We start from the raw sequence: 18,843 nt of genomic DNA on the forward strand, positions 1-18,843 counted from the left end.
ATATGAATTCTCTTTAAAGTATAGGGTTGAATTTACAACCTACAGAATAACTTATTAATTTATTAAAAAGCATATATAGTGTATTTTGTAAATATGAAGTTACCTGGTGTGCAGATATGACTGCAGCCGCCGTTGAATTGCTCGCAGGGACTACTGCACTGCTGCTGTTTGCTGTTGGACAGCACGTGGATGTCCATGGGGCGGGACGGAAGGTTCTGCAGCATCACCCTCTGGTCCGACCCGTCGTGTTTGTTTGCGCGGTAGATGCTGCGTGTGTTCCAGTCTGTCCAGAAGATATGCTGGTCGTATACCGTCATGGCAAACGGGTAGATGGCGGTACTTACGATGACCTCACGGTTGGCTCCAGTAAGAGAGCATCTCTCGATCTTCTGTCTGAATGGAGAAAGCACTATCCGTCATTATTTCGCAATTCATAATTTAATGTAACATAACCCGCCAACTGTATGCAACAAGATTAACTATAGTTAACTGTAGTAAGTTGTAATATACAGGTACATGTATTGTAGTATTTTATAGTAGTTATATTAGTGTAAATAATATAGTATATAGCATGTATTACACTTACATTTACGCATTTGGAAGACGCTTTTATCCAAAGTGACTTACATTGCATTATCCTATACATTTGTTTCTAAGTATGTGCACCCACCCTTGAACCCACGACCTTGGCGTTGTTAGCGCCATGCTCTAACCACTCTAACCATTTATTTTTGTATGTATAATATAGTACACTAACTATATCATACTATTCTTTAGTACTAACTATAGTCAATTGATATAATGTAGTATAAACAACATACTGTTGAATGTATACTGTTAACTTTTACTATAGTAAGTTTAAAGCATTTAGCATATAGAAATTTTACTACAGATTAGTATAGTAAATACGAAAGTACACTACAGCACTTTTTTCATGTGTAAAACAAATAAAAGGTTAATACAATACTGTATTTTTTTAAATGATATATACTGTAAATTAAATATATATTTTTTTATTATAGAATAAACAAAAAATAAGAATAGTAAAATAAATATTAATATAACATATAAAATTAAATATGTAAATATTATTCTGTAATTATATATATATATATATATACATATATATATGTCATGGCTCTGCTTCATTTAGTCATGTTTTTCTTGGTCCTGTAGCTGAGCCATGACAAAGCCTTTGGTTATGTGTGGAGAGAAACATATTATTGACCTTTTGACAATAATATACGTTCTCTCCAGTGTCTCGTCATTGGCCCCGCTCCTCTCGTTTACTCGTTATCCTTCCCTGAGTGTTTTACTACCCACACCTGCCCCGTGTAATTATCCCTCGTTTGTATTCCATTTAAATACCCTCTTGTTTCTTTGTCTTGTGTTGGTGGATTACGTTGTGTATGGTGTTCTTGTCTGTACCCCAAGTCTAGTCAAGTCGAGTCAGTGTGAGTCTGTTATTTAGCGTTTGTCTAGTGTTGTTCTTTTACATTGTCTTAGTTATATTTGTCTTGTCAGTTGTAGTATCTAGTGTTGTTTGGTTTGCCCCATCGTGGGTTTTTGTTTTGTGTTTTAATTGTTAAATTAATAATTAATAATTGTTTATTATTTATAATTAAAGTCTTGTTGTGTTAACCCCTTCACCGCTGCCTGCATTTGGGTTCTTTCTGTCACAGTCGTGACATATATATATATATATATATATATATATATATATATTCATGAAATAAAATAGAATAAAAATATGTATTACAAGCTGGCATCTGCCCAGTACAGCCTCTGATCTTCATAGTCAAGCGTCAGACCATTTGGCCAAACCAGACTGGTGTTGACAATCTCTGTCCTAAAGTTTCCTCCCAGTGTCGCGCGTTCGATCTTAGCACTGCTTCCCCAATCGGTCCAGTACATGTACCTGAGCACAAACATACAGAGACATGCATTAAAACTACAGATGAGGTGAGAAAATAAACACGTGATCAAAGAGACTCACCCTCGACATGGATCCAGCATGATGGCTCTGGGTCTGGGGACATGAGCTACGACTGTCCGCTGAGATCCGTCCACGGCCATCGAGCTAATGGTCTGATTTATATAATCGCTGTAATAGATCCGCTTATTGATCCAGTCATACGCGATACCGTCAGGAGCTCCTAAATCTTCACAGAGAAGAAAAAATATTAGAAACAAAGATATTTAACAACATGTTAGAAAACAAACTGTGTAGTTTAGGCAGAAGCCGATTCAAAGGTGGCGGCTCATGTTTAAGAGTTTCCCTGTCTATGCATATGTCCAACTCTTTTAACCAAGCAAAACAGTGAACAGCTCAGCAATGCCCTAGCAACTCCCTAGCAACCAGTCAGAACCTAGCAATAGTCTAGCAACCTCTCAACCACGCCTAAACAACCACACGTAACACTAGCAACCATCTAGCAATGCCTTAGCAACCCTTCAGAACACCCTAGTAACAGACAAGCAATCACTCAAAACACCTTAGCAACCTTAAGGCCAAGTTGTGGTCGTGCGTAGGACCTACACCGTAGGCAACGCGCCAGTTTTATTTTGTACTTGTGCGTCATTGTCCGCGTCGACAGGCAATGACCACTAGACGTCAGTGTCCACGCACATGTTGCTTTGTAACCAAGACAAGAGCCGAAGAGGAAGCATCTCGTTGTGTATGCTGTCTGAGAAGCATTAGCAGTGATAGCGGCAAGTAAAAAGTTACTTTTGTTGCAGCTTGAGATGTTAAATACAGAAGAACAAATAATTTACTTAGACTATTGATTCGTAAATGCGTTTGAGTAAACATGACGCTATCGCAGCGCTTTTGACCTTAGGGATGGGTTCAGACAGACCAATCGCACGCTTCCGGTCCGTTTAGGCTCCGCGTTAAGTTGACGCGTTGTTACATATTTAGAGAGGTGCACGTCAGGCTATGCACAGCCTACGGCGTAGATCCTACGCACGACCATAACTTGACATTTAGCCTAGCAACATCTAGCAATTGTTTGGCAATAACAACTAAGTATTATATACTGTATATGATTACTGTAGTATACTATAGTATTAACTATAGTAAACTGTAGTAAATTGTAGTATAGAGTAACTATAATACAGTATAGTAGGATTACTGTAGTAAACTATGCATGTAGTTTGGACAGCAGGATAAGCCGCTTACCTGAAGCCACTTCTGTGGCAGGGGAGGTCGGTGAGGCCAAAGTAATGAAGCTGATCTTGCTCCGGCCCGCTCCAGAGCTCTGAGTGAAATAGATCCTGCCGTCCAACCGGTCAAAGTCCAGAGCCACTGACGTGCGCGCCACGTTGACAACAGGAAAGGGCAGTGAGTGGTCCTCCGTATCCAGCCGAAGGGAGCGTACCGTGCTTTCTGTGGTGTATATAAGGTAGTCATCTCGAGATACCACACAACTGCTGCCATCTGCAGCCAGATTCCCAAACGTGCAGGCGCACTTCCGGGTCTGAGTGCCGGGGATGGCAAAGCAAAGGTGAGCGCAGCCTCCGTACGATTCCAAACAGGGATTGCCGTTAAGCTCGTGGGCTGAACTCGGCTGCATCCTTCGGTCGAAGATGGTGACGTCTCTCAGCAAGTTGATGTTGTCTCTGATCACCATCGGCTGGTCCGACACTCCCGGCTGTTTGCTGGCTTGGAAAACTTTCTTCAAGTTCCTGTCCACCCAGATCACATTACCCTCAAACACAGTGACGCCATACGGAGTCGGATAGCGACTCCCGAACCGCACCACTTCCGTCTCGCCCCCTTCGGGCCGAACCCGTGCGATCATGTCCAGTGAATCATCCACCCAATAGATGTATCCGTCACGGTGGTCCAGAGCCAGACCCCGGGGGGTGACGATGCCAGAGGAAACCAGCACCGTCCGGTTTGTACCATCTAGAAAGGCTCGCTCGATTTTAGGGGTCTGTCCATAGTCCGCCCAGAAGAGGTATCTGTTTTTGGGGTCCACCACAATGTGACGGGGCATGTCCACTTGAGTCTTGAGAAGTACGCGACGGAAGGTGGTGTTCAGTCGAATGACTTCGATGTATGTCTCTGTCAAGAAGGCATTTGTGAAATAGAGGTTTCCTGTTGAAAGGCAAACAAAATTAGACGTTTGGCAACTCAGGGTGTTCATATTTAATTGTTGGTCTGTGCAAAAGGTGGACAGAAAAATCTCTGTCCCTTGTGTTTCTTTATATTTATTCCCATAAAAAATTACTACTTAATGAAAACATACATTTGCACTGTATGATCAAGAAGCAAACAAACAAAGTTGAAACTTTAAGAATTGTGTAAAATGTATGATCAAATAAATCGTGACTTACTATAAGTTTACCTATATGAAAACCTAATGTACTGAAACGTGTGTAGTTTAAATACACCACACATGGTCCTCCTCAAAAATATCTTGTAAAACAGGTACAGAATCCCTTCTCACCAGCGGCCCAGTCCACAGCAATGCCCCGAATCCCATTTCTTCCGATCCCGGAGGTGATGATGCTATGAAACCTTGAGCCGTCGGGTTTGATCCTGCGGATTCCGTTCTGAGACACAACCGTGCTGCTGAAGTCACACCAATAAATGAAACCAGAAGCCATGTGCACGTCTACATGAAGAGCATTACGACCTGCGGGACACACAAAAACACATGCATGTAAAGTTTGCACATAGTGAACAAAAGTTAGTTCAAATCATTTTCATGATTCAGTTCAAACTGTTTCAAACCCTCAATCCAAAATTAATTTGTATCAACAATACACAATGTCCCTGTGTGGTGTTTCTTTCGTGTCATGCATTTCTTTATATTGTTATTAATACATATTTAAAGCTGCAAATTCGACACATCTGTCTAAAGCATAAAATTGCAGGTTACTTCGCATATTCATCTTTATATGAGTTGAAGTCAAATGACATTAAACTGACATTTCCAACAAAATTGTCCCTGATAGCTCAACTCATAAATCATTATTATAGACGGTTTCAGCGGCAACAACATAAACAAATGTTACGTGGCCCAAACGTAACTTCCGGTAGCCCTCCACAAAGAACAAATTACTCTTGAGTAGTTTTAATTTAATTTAATATAATTGATATACAATTAAATATTGATATAAAATGTATATATATATATATATATTAATATGAATTAAATATAAAATAAATTGTTATATTATAACCACACACAGACCGAATGTGAACTTTGGGCCAGGCGCATAAGTCCATTGAAACGTCTTTAAGCTTATGTAAATTGTGCTAAAGTAAGGAGACAGTTTTCAACAGATTATCTGTTGTAATTGATTTTTGTTAAGTATTCCAGCTTTAAATTTATGTTTACACCTCATGATCCCATTTATTAGTGAAAACAATAATAGTGTGGAAAACAAAATTTTGAATTAAACTATTTTTTTGATTGTATTTGAATGTAATTGGCTGTTGAAGACCCACCTCTCCCTGCTATGGGCACCATGGACTCTGAGTGATCGTCTCCCTCCAGACTGAAGCCTTTGATAGCAGTCAGCATTGAGATGACCACATATGACTGATACGGAGCGCACGTTCTGTTATCAGCGTTAATCTTGAAGCCCGTTGCGCAAGCGCAGCTGAACATGCCGTCGGGACGCGGAAGACACAACTGCTCACACGATCCCATGTTATTAGTGCAGCCGTTAGATGAACCTGCTGATGCTACAACACAAACACAGAATGAGATCAAGAGTTAGATCATAAATTAGCATTGACATTATCATTTTTTGTATTTGTAACAAGGCTCTCGGGAATACTTGATTTTGATTGGTCAGTCGCAACATTTTGAGGTTGGTTTTATTCACCCAACAACAAAAAACTGATAACAGGCCGCACATCTGTGTACTACAAGTCATCTTGATCAGTACTACAGTACTGTATGTGTATGCATGTTTAATGAGCTAATACAATATTTCGTGTCCAATTATTTGCTAATTATTTGGTAGGTAGCCATGAAACGTTACATGGCCATTTTCATTTTAGGGTGAACTATCCAAACCCAAAAATACATAAATACAAATTCAATTGCATACCTAAAAATACAAATTCAACTTTAACCACAAAAGTGCATGATTCTGATAAATATCTATCTATTCGTGTAATGCATACAAGATCAGTTGTGGTATTTCTGAGTCTAATATTAAGAGTCCTCTGCTCTCACCGTCACCTCCCGCTGAAAGCGCTCACACAATAGAAGCCGTTCACGGCTCAGAGAACGTACGTGTGCCGAACAAAGACACACTGATTCTTCTCTATATAAAGCCGAGTGTCCCCCTGAGGCGGAGAGTAACTAATTGGTAAACTGATATCCTATTGAAAGTCATTCATCCCTCTCTGGTAATTGTTACATGGACATCAAGGTTACGACGACTTACTGAAAAGACCACCCTGAGCCCATCGTCGAATAAATCAGACAGAAATGTTAGAAAGAAGGCACACAATGGCTTTAGACCATATTCAAAATCATCACTTGTAATGTACTCACAGTCTCTGTAGTGCACTTTAAGAACTCTAAGACCGGCCACGTTGTCCCGCATCACGACCCGGTTGAGTCCCGTGGCTTTGTCGACACGCTCGATCACCTCAAAATCTCGATCCGTGAAATACAGGTGGGAGTCGTACATGGCCACGCCCCATGGGTGAGACAACCCGTTAACCATAGTGATGCGGTTTGACCCGTCTGCGTCGCCACGCTCAATCTAAAGAAAACAACAAATGTAGATTTTATACATGTTGTTAAATAATTTCAAATATAAATGAACTTAAATAATTAAATACTTCAATATAAACATTCCTAAAGAGAAATATTGTCTAAGAAAAACTTTCGGTTTCAGATAAAACATCTTGAATTAAGGTCATTCTTAATTTTTCTGGGTTCAGGAAAAAACCTCACAATATTTTGTAAAATGCTGATAATCTTAAATTGGCCAAAATTGGCAGATGGATTGGACCATAACTTTAACATACATTCTATACAATATAATTCGCTAATAATTTTAACTAATGTTTCTAAATGATCGAGACAAACTTGGTCATACCACACCAGTTCCAGTGACGGACCAGTAGAGTTTATTCTCTTTGATGTCTATAGTAATAAACTCTACATGTTCGAGATTATGAGTGAAGAGAATCATGGGATTGGATCCATCCATATCTGCGGACGCGACCTTGGCTGGTATCCCGCTCTCTGTTCCCTGATCAGTCCAATACAGCTTTCTGAAACAAACACAGAACATCACTAAACAACAACAGATACTGTTTCCAAAACCACAGAACTGCACAAAACACCAGCTACTGACTCTACTGTATGTGTTCATACTACTATAATACAGCTTTTTATTTGAGATATTCATTGTCTCCATAAGAATATTTACAATCTTAGCGAAGACGATGACAAAATAAATAGGTTTTAATTGATTTATCAGGCCAAGTGCTCTTACCCTCGGGCCGGGTCCACAGCGATGCCGGTCGGAGCTCCTGCACCAGTGGGTGAGCCGTTGTTAGTGATGAGAGTTTTTCTGTACTGAAATTCTCCTTTTAGTTTCAGAACCTAAAACACATCCAACAAAAAAAAGGAAAAGTACGTTTAATAAAAGACATGCTAGTTTTGCTTTGGCATCACCTGTGACATGTATAGAAGCACATCTACAAGAGTAATCTGTTCATGTGAAAATCTACAGATTTACAGCTATAATTTACAGTACAAATCTATACCATAAATTATCACTTAAAGACAAAAGAAAAACATTTATAGCAAAAAAACAAATAAAATCTCCCCAATTCAAACACTAATGTATGATGTCACCACTTGTGGGCAGGGCCCACCACCAGGCGTGGTCAAGCTACTCCAAAAGTATGTAAACTTAATTCCTTAAAAAACATGATCCTTCAGATTAAACACAGACAGAAAACTACAGGATTTAAAGGACCTCTATAGACTGTGAGGAAGGGTTTGTGTAGTACAGATTCTGTGTCATCCAATCCAGAGCCAACCCCACCGGAGAACCCAAGATGGCTGCCGGGGCGAACACAGTTCGGTTAGTACCATCCGACCTCACCCGATGAATCTCACCCTGCACCAAAAAAACAAGAAGCACTGTCAATAAACAACTTAAGTTCTCCAAAACTCAATTCCATTTCATTGTGTTTGTGGGTTTTTATCATTCACCGGATTTTCCACCCAGTAGATCATCTGCTCAGCATCATCAAAGTCAACATCGTATCCGTTCTGCAGCCCGGCAACCGGTACCATGGCGTCGTTGCTCTTGTCATTGGGATTCAGCGGGATACCGTAAATGATGCTATCTCGCACCACCACCAGAAACGGATCCTCGACTGCAAAATCAGTCCTCACATATTATACACATCCTGTTATTCATAAACATCATAAAAATTTCAATTCAATTTATTCTAATATCTAATAAATAAATAATTAAATGCAGTCTCCCGGTGAGCAAGCCTGCTGTGGCGAGGAACCCAAACTCCAATGATGAATAAATGGAGAAAAAGAAACCTCGGGAGAAACCAGGCTCAGCAGGGAGGGCCAGATCTCCTCTGACAAGTCACAGCTGCACTCAGTGACCCCGACCAAAAGCCACCGAGCAAACGTCCACGAAAAAAAAAAAGTGCTCTATCCTGAACAAACACGGTGTCATAATGTTATTCTTTAGATCACCGCCTCGGATGGCACACACAAAGACCGTAGCGAGTAACGTAGATATTATTATTTTCTTTTTATTTAACCAGGACATGGTTACATTTGTTTGATTTTATAGATACGAGCAGGCAGAATCAAGTCTGCGGTGTCGACTGTGATAACAGCCCGTTGGCTCTCTGTTTGTCTGGATCAATTGTTTAAGTCTCATGGAAGAATGCACTTGACGTCTACAACAATGAGTGAAACCTGAATGAACGGGGTCGAGCGTTTGCTCTGAAGAGAACGTCAAGTGCACTCTCGGCTGAGCTCCGACCTCGTACAAGAGTAAATGTTTGCCCTCGAAGAGAGATTACTTTAGAAATAGATTCTTGTTTTATTTCACCTGAAATCTCAATCCAGTTTTACAGAAGACTGAGAAGCAGATTCAGTGGAAAAAGACAGACGTGTTTATTATGGAAGTGCTTAAATAACTGTAAACCCATTTCTGTATGAGATCTCGTCTTAATAGATGGCACCACATTTGAAGGTCAAAGGTGATTTTCAGTGTGCAGGTGTATGTTTTACCTCTTACACAGGTGAAGAGGTCAGCAGCGAGGGTCCATCCAGATGGACAGGCGCAGGAATAGAAGCGGGGGCCAATCGCTGACAGGAGACAGATATGAGTACAAGGAATCAGGTGAGGGTCACAGGGGTTATAACCTGCAGAAAGAACAAATGTCAGATGACACACTTGCATTCAAGTTAAATTTGATTATACCTTTATTAGATTATACAGTGAAGAAACAACAGAAAATCATATGGGGTCAGAGAGAGAGGAGCCATGGTTGCCCAAATCGCTCATTGGACATTGAGGTTCTTGCAGACACTGGTTTGTACCTGCAGGTTGTCTGGCAGGATGAACCGCCACCAGGCCCATGGGCTGAGGCACATTATACAGCATCACCGTCTGGTTCTGACCGTGCCACTTGTTGGCCCGGATCACACGGTTGATGAATCTGTCAGTCCAATACACAAAATCCTCAAAAATCGTAATTGAGTGGGGATGTTGCAGTACCTTTTCATGGAAAAACAAAAGGGGGCTTATTAATATGTGTATGCTTTAAAAAAAAACATTTGTATAAAACGTATTTGTAAATATAAAAAAAAACATCTGCATAAAAAACATATTTGTAAATATAAAAAAATGTGTAAATAACATATATTTATTAATATATATAAAAAAATTGTATGTAAAAATGTCTTTGTAAAATATATTAAAAAAAACATTTGTATAAAATATATATTTATAAATATTAAAAAACTAAAGATTGGTATATAAAATATTTTTGTAAATATTATAAAATAGACATTTGTGTATAAAATATATCTGTCAATAAAAAAAATAAAAAAACGTGTATAAAACATATATTTATAAATATTTAAAAACTAAAGATTGGTGTGTAAAATATATTTGTAAATATAAAAAATAAACATTTGTGTATAATATACGTATATTTGTTAATATAAAAATAAACATTGGTATATAAAATATATTTGTTAAAATAAAAAAATAAACATTGTATATAAAATATATTGGTAAATATAAAACAATTAACATTTGTGTATAAAATATATGTGTAAACATTTGTATATAAATAACTATTTGTAAAAAAAATAAAAAAAAAATATATAAAATATACATTTATAAATATTTAAAAAATAAACATTGGTATTTAAAATACATTTGTAAATATATATTTAAAAAACATTTATGTATAAAATATATTTGTAAATGTTACAAAAATAAACATTTAGACAGGCCTACTGTTAATTATCATAAATTTACCCCAATGGTTTGCTTTAAACTGAGTTTACACATTATGGAAAGAGGGCTGCCCTCCCCTTTAACATATACTGTAATCGAAAACTGTAACTTTCAGTCAATAAAAGATTAAAAAAGTCTCACCAAATCACTGGCCAACACTTGTTTCCGGTTCTTTCCATTATAATCGCAGTAGTCGATGAAGTCCAGGTAAGCATCAGCGAAATACAGCAGATTATTGGGATAGTCGATAGTCAAACCGGTCGGCCAGTAAAGTTTGGTACCGATGATTATGGTTCTTAACTTTCCATCCATACTGGCCCTTTCAACACGAGGATTTCTTCCCCAGTCCGTCCAGAACATCAGATGTGTGCTGAAACATTACACATGCAGATGAGATGTTAGGCAGTATGTTGAATCTGTGATCACATGTCCGTTGGGTCATATATTACAACAAAGGTTTTCTCTTTACATCAGATGAATCTACTGTACGGTTTAACCTCTGATTGTTCTTACTTATTTCTCGGGTCCAGCACCAGATCTCTGGGATTGGTCACGTTCTCACTGATCAACACCGCTCTGTGGGAACCGTCCAGTTTGGACACCTCGATGGTCTCCAGCACGTAGTCGGTCCAGTACAGGTTTCTGCCGACCCAGTCGACAGCGAGACTCTCCGTCACAGTGACGCCGCTGTCAAAGATCTGAAAGGTGAGAAAAAGTATTGAGAGGATGATGGGAAAATCAAATGATTTCTGATGCCGAAAAGACTACAAGCTTTTGTGCCAAGGACTGAATTTAAGGGGTTACAGTCAACACAACACACTGGTTGAAACCTGTCTTATTTCTGTAATCTGGCAAGCTTGAGTGGAACTGGATATGAATGAGAAATAATGTAAATAGATTCATTGTGATAAGTTGGTGATGTATGCCAGAACAGCGGTGAGGGAGGAGAAATGGTGTGGCAACATTTTGGCAAAAGATTTGATTTCACATTGACCTGAAAAGTGTTGGCATGACATTTTGGACACTCACCACAGTGCGGTCGCTTCCATTCTTGTGAGCGCTCCATATTCTGTCCTGGGTGGTGTCTGACCAGTAAATACGATCCGTAACGGAGTCAAAATCCACAGCCACGATGTTACGACCATCTCGAACCAAAGAGCGAATGACGTTTGGCTGCGAGGCGATGTCGTCTGATATGATCTGGCTCCGACTGGCCACTAAGAGCGACACCTCTCGGGATCCTACATTTAAGAAGATATACAGTATATTTTATATTTATAATTTTTTATTGTTTATATAACTTACTGGTTATATAATAATTTATATAACTTACTATAACTTTTTAATGTAATTTATATTGAATAATTATTTCTATTTCTATTTTATAGAACTTTTATTATTTAAATTATTTAAAATAATATGTATTCATAACTACGACAAGAACAAAAATCATAGCAGGCCCAGAAATAAATCCAAACTTTCTCCATGTTTCAGCTCTAAGTTATGCGAGACATATCTATGCGAGACATATCTGAGAGAGATCAAAAAGAGTCCTGTTGAAAAGCAGCATTGAGAAAGAAGAAAAGCTGTATCAGATGACAGCGTTTTTCCACAGGTGATGTGGAGGGAATGGGCTCTTGTCAGTCACAGAGCTCACACATGTCTTTGTTTGGTGATTACAACCTCATGACCCCGTAAGAAAGTTTGTGACTGACATATATGTTATTTGTCTTATCTGTGGTAATCTGAGAGGACTTGGTTGAGACCAGCAAGGCTCCGCTTCACTAATATCTGTCATGCCAGAATCATCACAAAACCCAAATCACATCTTGTTTTATGGACCTGCTGGTTGTTACACAAAATATGATGAAGATCCTTTCGTTTTATTCATCCTTCAGTAAGAAGTTTTTGTACGTATATTTCAACATAAAAATACTACCGTATACTTTCGCATTTACTATAGTAAACTACAGTAAAATTCCTAGATAGCGTTTATTCAAAATAACCATAGTAAATATTGAAGTATACTACAGTATTTACTACAGCCGATAAATTCACTATAGTTAACACTACAGAATACTGTAGCACATATTAACAAATTACACAAATACTGTAATATCCTATAATATTTACTATAGTAAACTCATTTCCAATTTGGAAAACACTGTTATTGTAACTAAAATAAGTCACAATATTTTGAATATTAGAATCTTATTTCTAACAATAATCTAATCTATGAATATATTTAATAATCTATCGATATAGTCAATATAGTACATATGTTGTACAGTATATATGGATATCAATAGTGCGAACACATATTTAAAAAATCTATTATGTTTTGTAAAATGAATGATTAATATGTTCACTTTAAAATGCATGCAAAGGTGATTTAAAATAAGACAAAACATACTACTTCCAGCACCTAAAATCAGTTCTAATGCATCAATTTAAGGACTACAGAGTAAAGAAAACTGCTGCAGTATTTTGGAGTACCAGAGTACTGATCGCAGAACAGTCAGAGACGACACACAAACCTGAAGCCTTGCATGTGCGTCCATCGGCCTCCAGCGTGTATCCATCCTGACAGTGACATCGGAAGGATCCTCTCTCGTTGAAGCAGTGTTGACTGCACACACCTGGAGGATGACATTCATCCACATCCTCGCATGTTTTTGAGTCGTTACTCAGCTGGTAGCCCATGGGACACGTGCACTGGGCACCGAAAGGACCCTGGATACAGCCGTGAGTACAGCCAGCATTGTTATCAGAGCAGCTCTCTTGATCTGTGAGGATAAAATAAAGGCTGAGATGACACGTCTTCCGCGAGGAAAAGCCGCTTACTTCCGGTTTTAAGGTAAGAAACGACGTTCAAATGTCACGAACAGGCTCATTTGTAAATATACTGTAATATCATATATGTTATTAAAAGACATTTGTCAAGAAAAACTGTCAAAATGATTTGTTGCGTCCGGGCTACCGTGTGTTATTAGTTTTGAGAGGTTGTTATCTGGGAATAACGAACCTGCAAATGTCGCGACTGGCCAATCAGAATCAAGCATTCCAACGAGCAGTGTAATAAGTGGATGCTAATAGGGCTGGGAGACACAGTTTAGAAAATCCTAGTGATATTTTAAGCCATTTAATACAAAAATTCAGTTGAATGAACACAATCCTGAGTGACAATTTAGTGTTTACATACAGAATAAAAAATTAAACAAATCCAAATATATATAATATCACTCCATTGTTTCCTTGTTGGTTCGTTGTTTCCTCATTCCTGAAAGTCGCTTTGGATAAAAGCATCTGCTAAATGTAAATGTTAATAAATATATTTTTACTGAATTTGTTTTATTAAAGACATAAATGAATAGTTGAATCACAATGTGTCTACGCCGGACGCGACCAGTGCCGCATCCAGTGTGGACAATATTTTAAATTATAATGGGTTCTAATGCGTTCTATTGTCTTTTATCGCGCCGCGTCCGGTGTAGACACGGTGTCAGAGTTTGGAACAAATCACTCACTGTTTTAGTGACCAACTCTAAAACCATTTTTGTTCTCACACACAGGAAAAATATCTTGGAAATTTTATAGGCAAATAAAAAGGACAAAACCTAATTTTTGATCAAATATTTAAAATACAGCCCAGCCCTAACAACAACGAATTCTGTCATTCTTGTTAAGGTTCAGCTACTTACAGTATATTTATGCATGCAAACTAAAATATCTACTGTAAGACATGTGCAGCTCTACATTCTATATCCCCGGGGGTCTATAATACTAAACACAGACAACAATGTCGTGTTTCAGACAGTAATTGGACAGTTAGTGAGTTTGGACAGACCGAGGCGGTATAGATTAGTGCTACATGCAGAGGATTGTGGGTGATTTAGGGCTTTAGCCTACCTGGTAAGGGTTCATCTGTGAGCGGGGAGTACACATGAAAGGGAAATCACAGATCACTTCAATGTTAATTTTCAGATTAGACATGCATGATTCGACACAGGATCTTTAATACTAAAAACTTCACATTATATGCGTCAGAATCAACTGAGCGACTGTAATGCTGGGTTCACACCAAACGCGATCAATCACGTTCCACGCTCTTTATTACTCGCGGGAAAAGTTCGTTATTAGTGACGCGAAAAACATCACGCATCGGGGAGTGTCTTCACGCGTCCGGACCTGTCAAACAGTAGGTGTCGACGAGCTCGTCGCGTAAATTTCTCGAGTTGAAATTTCACGTGAAAATGTCCGATTCACCTCATTCGCATCGCCTGCTGCGAGTTCGCGTATTTTCGCGTCTTTGCGTTGACTTTGTACGCACATTACTCGCGCAAATCGCGTTTGGTGTGAACCCAGCATAACAGTTTAAATGTAAACAAACAGAAAAAAGAATTCAATTTAAAGAAACGCTCCGAATTCAATTTGATTTAAAATGCTCCTTTAGAAAGATATGCACTTACAATTGAAAACTTTGGAGGTTTTTCAAAATCTCAAATCTGAGATCATAATTTTCGACTACATTAACCGAATTCTCCTGTTGGTTTTCATTGTAAATGCATTACAGTAAACACGACTTTTATCGAGACATGTAAATTATATACAAATTATATTGTGATCAACATGATTTAATAAATGCTGGTAGCAAATCTAAAAAATGTTTTTTTTCCATCATGTTTCCATCACTGAGATCAAACAAAAATGTGAGATAGCTTCGCGAAATACAAACTCATTGTGGGCTGTTTAGAACAACAATGGTCAAAAAATTGTCCTTTCAATCTTCACCTGTGTTTATCCAAGCAATCATTTCCGCTCATTAGGGTTTAACAGCCCGTATGATCATCGATAAGAATAACCACCGTAAATAATGTGTTTGCAGTCATTTTAGGGCAGAATATCTCTTTAAAACAAACAAACACACAGAAGTCCAGACTTACTGCAAAGGGGGGATTCGTCCGCTCCATTAGGACAGTCTGGGGTGTTGTCGCACACCCTGCTGAGGTTAACACACACGCTGTGCCCGGGGCACTGCCACTGCCAGCTGGGACAGCGGAAGGGGGGCGTGGGACAGTCCCGCTCATCGCTGCCGTCGCGACAGTCATTATCTCCGTCACATATCCAGCCGCGGAACACACAGTTGCCGTTATCACACCGGAACTGAGAGGAGGGGCACGTGCGCGGCGGGCACGCGTGATGCTCGTCCGAAGCATCTTCACAGTCCGGGTGCCCGTCACATTCCCAGTTCGAGGGAATACAGCTGCCGTCTGACTGGCACTGGAACTCACTCTCGTGGTGACACATGCCCGGCGGTCTGGTGGCTGAAGGGGTCAAAGGTCATGTAAGTTCAATCGTATTTCCTCAGGTGTGAAAAAAACGATTAATGCATTGTGTTACACTCCAAAATCAAAATAGGAGATAAGCAAGAGCGCACATGTTTATGGGTTGTTTCACATGAGAATGTGTCGCTATTGTTAAAGTTTCATTTGTTTATACTGTACTTACGGCATCCAGATTCATCGGAGCGATCGTTACAGTCAAACACTCCGTCACACTGATAATAAGAGTTGATGCACTGATGTCCGTCGGCACACTTAAACTCATAAGCTGTACAGTTGTATACTGTTGAAAAAACACAAGAAACATTCGGACCACCGCTCAACAAGACAAACATTTGACTTTAGCAATAACAGAATGAGCTGGAGACTTACCACAGCCCCGCTCGTCTGCCCCGTCCGCACAATCTCTGTCTCCATCACACACGTAACTGGGGTCAATGCAGCGGTGGTCGGGACACTGGAACTGCCCGGGGTAACATGTGCCGATGGAATCTGCAGATCAGAACGACAGAAAATTTGAATGAAACAGAAAGAACACAACTGTTGCTTTAGCAACTTGACAGGGCATCTCAGTCGTGTTTCTCCTAAAATCCCTTAAAAGAAATGAAACACACAGATGATCAGATAATGTGGTTCTGAAAAGATGAATTTAAATCCCAGAATTTTGGAGAAATCTGAGCAGAGTGAGAAACAGGGATGTAACAATATGATCAATTTCATGGTCTCGCAATAGCAAAATTGTCTCAATATTATCGTGGTCACATGACTGTATGAAATGATAGGTCTTCCGGGTCTTTAACACAGAGAATGTTAAACACTATAATCGTTTTTTATTTTATAAGAGGGAGTTTTTGACCTATCTCATACTGTTCCTCATTCCTCAAAGCAACAGTTATGATTAGAGGATAAAGAAAAGAGGACAGGATACGACATGGTTACTTTGTACATCATTGCAATGTTCAAGAATTGTTTATTAAACACCTATGGCACTTTTTCCCAAGTCTTCATTCATCAAAATAGCACAAAAAACATTGTACCGCAGTCATTACACCGATGTATTATCGCAGCGTGAGATTTGGGTATTGTTACATCCCTAGTGAGAAACATTCTTGAATTGCTTTCTAAACCCGTTAAGTTGACACACGTGAGATAACTTGCGTCTTCTGATCGTGAGAAATGCAAAAAAGTCTCTTTTTGCTCTCCGTTTAATCTCATTGCTGTCACTGAAACTTGGGCCTCAACACACTTTCATCAAGATGACGTCAAATGATTTAAAATAAGACTTGCATTCAAATCAAATATAAATATAATCAAATAAATATATCGATAAAAAAGCAAATATAAAATCATATTTCTTACTGTTTGTTTATTTTTCTAACAAATATAAATCTTTCTATTTCTGTAGATTGGGGGAATTTCTTGACTTGAAGTTAATGAGGTTGACATTCACTGTTCTATGTGAAACAACTGCAATATTAAGATTTGACCTCACCTACGGGAAATAAAATGCCCAGTTATAACTTGCTTCCATGCAGTTGGATTTAAGATTTACATACGGTATATTTCACTTCACATGCAAGTTCTCTTTCAGAGATACATTACATACCGCAGTTGCTCTCATCCGATCCGTCTCCGCAGTCATTATCTGTGTCACACAGCCATGTGCGAGGGATACAGTGATGGTTGGCGCAGCTGAACTGGTCCGCTTGGCAAGTGCCAGGAGTCCGTGTGGGGCAGTCGCTCTCGTCGCTGCCATCGAAACAGTCGTTGTGCCCGTCGCAGCGCCAGCTCCTGGGCACACAGCGCTGGTTGGCACACGTGAAGGCGGTGGGAGAGCATGTGTTATCTGTCAGGGGGCAGACAGGAAAAACTCTCAGTTATATTTTGAATGCACGCTTTTTTCTAATGCATCAATTACGAGAGAATGTTCGTATTTCTTTAACAATGGCATGAGAAGCGTTACTGATAGCTCCGCAGTTGATCTCATCGCTGTTGTCATGACAGTCGTCCACCCCGTCGCACTGGTAGGTCTGAGGAACACACTTCCCGTTGGCACAGGAGAAGGAGTTTGAGCCGCACTGGAGAGTCGGCGGCTCATTGGACGGATCGTCCACGCACGTCTGCTGATTGGCTTCCAGCTTCATGCCGTACGGACAGCCGCACACCCGTTGAGAATTCGGTGCAGGGAAACAGAAGTGACTGCAGTCTCCATTGGGATTGGTTTGCCGGCTGCAGAAATTAGATCCTGTTGGGGGTAAAAGGCAACGCAGCGTGACCATTCTGGGTTTTCTGGACTGACTCAGAGAAGGAAATGCCTTCTCAGCTTTCTTTAGATTGCTTGGAAACATTATCGAGTTGAGGTGTGCTGTTACTTTTCCAAGCAATCTGACCAGAAGTTTTGGCCGTGTCGACAAGAAATCCAAAGAAATCCCACACTTGCACTGAAGGTTGAATCGGAGCCAGGGCTAAAAAGCAGACTATCACAGATATGAGAGCTGCTTTGACTCAACTACCTGAGAACCATCCAGAACGACCTAGCAACCACTTTTTACAATTTTGTTTCCATTGCTAAATAAGGAGAAATAACTCGTAACATCCCAAGAAAGCGAAAGTCATTGCACCGAGAGGAATGAACGAGTCTCTTACCGATTTGAGAATCAGCGTTGAAAGATTTGACATGCATGATGTGGCTGATCCCTCTGCGGATGACCACCATCTCCCCTCCGTCTGTTTTACGGACCCTCACGATTCCCCCCAGCCGCCAGTCGGTGAAGTACACGTAACCTAGAGCAGATTCATTAAATCATCAGAGAAGAATAGCTGTCCAGAACTCTGACATCTGAACCCTGATCTTTCAACACTCAAGTTTATTTAATGACTTGCGTCTCACAGACCGTTGTTAAAGTGACATTATGATGGTGACAGACACTGATGGAAAAATGAACTCCTTTCTATCCATCACTGATAGTAATACAGTGCGTATCCTCAAGGTCACCACAAT

General features: G+C 39.5%; 1 protein-coding gene across 3 annotated transcripts in view; it reads right to left on the reverse strand.

Annotated features, from left to right (window-relative positions):
* Positions 1-18,843, reverse strand: part of lrp2a (low density lipoprotein receptor-related protein 2a) — a 76,596-nt gene that overhangs the window by 29,142 nt on the left and 28,611 nt on the right. For all 3 annotated transcript variants that reach the window (XM_057336118.1, XM_057336117.1, XM_057336119.1), the window contains exons 20-43: positions 18,489-18,626; positions 17,806-18,087; positions 17,449-17,688; positions 16,215-16,334; positions 16,009-16,125; positions 15,444-15,824; positions 14,410-14,424; positions 13,038-13,286; positions 11,530-11,741; positions 11,014-11,198; positions 10,642-10,870; positions 9,573-9,750; positions 9,261-9,395; positions 8,208-8,374; positions 7,969-8,112; positions 7,480-7,589; positions 7,078-7,255; positions 6,525-6,738; positions 5,462-5,701; positions 4,455-4,643; positions 3,182-4,102; positions 1,997-2,162; positions 1,760-1,918; positions 104-393 (exon numbers count right to left, since the gene is read on the reverse strand). In XM_057336118.1, the coding sequence (XP_057192101.1) occupies positions 104-393; positions 1,760-1,918; positions 1,997-2,162; positions 3,182-4,102; positions 4,455-4,643; positions 5,462-5,701; positions 6,525-6,738; positions 7,078-7,255; positions 7,480-7,589; positions 7,969-8,112; positions 8,208-8,374; positions 9,261-9,395; positions 9,573-9,750; positions 10,642-10,870; positions 11,014-11,198; positions 11,530-11,741; positions 13,038-13,286; positions 14,410-14,424; positions 15,444-15,824; positions 16,009-16,125; positions 16,215-16,334; positions 17,449-17,688; positions 17,806-18,087; positions 18,489-18,626 (5,259 nt within the window). The remainder of the gene's footprint in view (positions 1-103; positions 394-1,759; positions 1,919-1,996; positions 2,163-3,181; positions 4,103-4,454; positions 4,644-5,461; positions 5,702-6,524; positions 6,739-7,077; positions 7,256-7,479; positions 7,590-7,968; positions 8,113-8,207; positions 8,375-9,260; positions 9,396-9,572; positions 9,751-10,641; positions 10,871-11,013; positions 11,199-11,529; positions 11,742-13,037; positions 13,287-14,409; positions 14,425-15,443; positions 15,825-16,008; positions 16,126-16,214; positions 16,335-17,448; positions 17,689-17,805; positions 18,088-18,488; positions 18,627-18,843) is intronic.

The sequence above is a fragment of the Triplophysa rosa genome, linkage group LG6 (assembly GCF_024868665.1).
Source record: "Triplophysa rosa linkage group LG6, Trosa_1v2, whole genome shotgun sequence".
NCBI classification, from domain to species: domain Eukaryota; kingdom Metazoa; phylum Chordata; class Actinopteri; order Cypriniformes; family Nemacheilidae; genus Triplophysa; species Triplophysa rosa.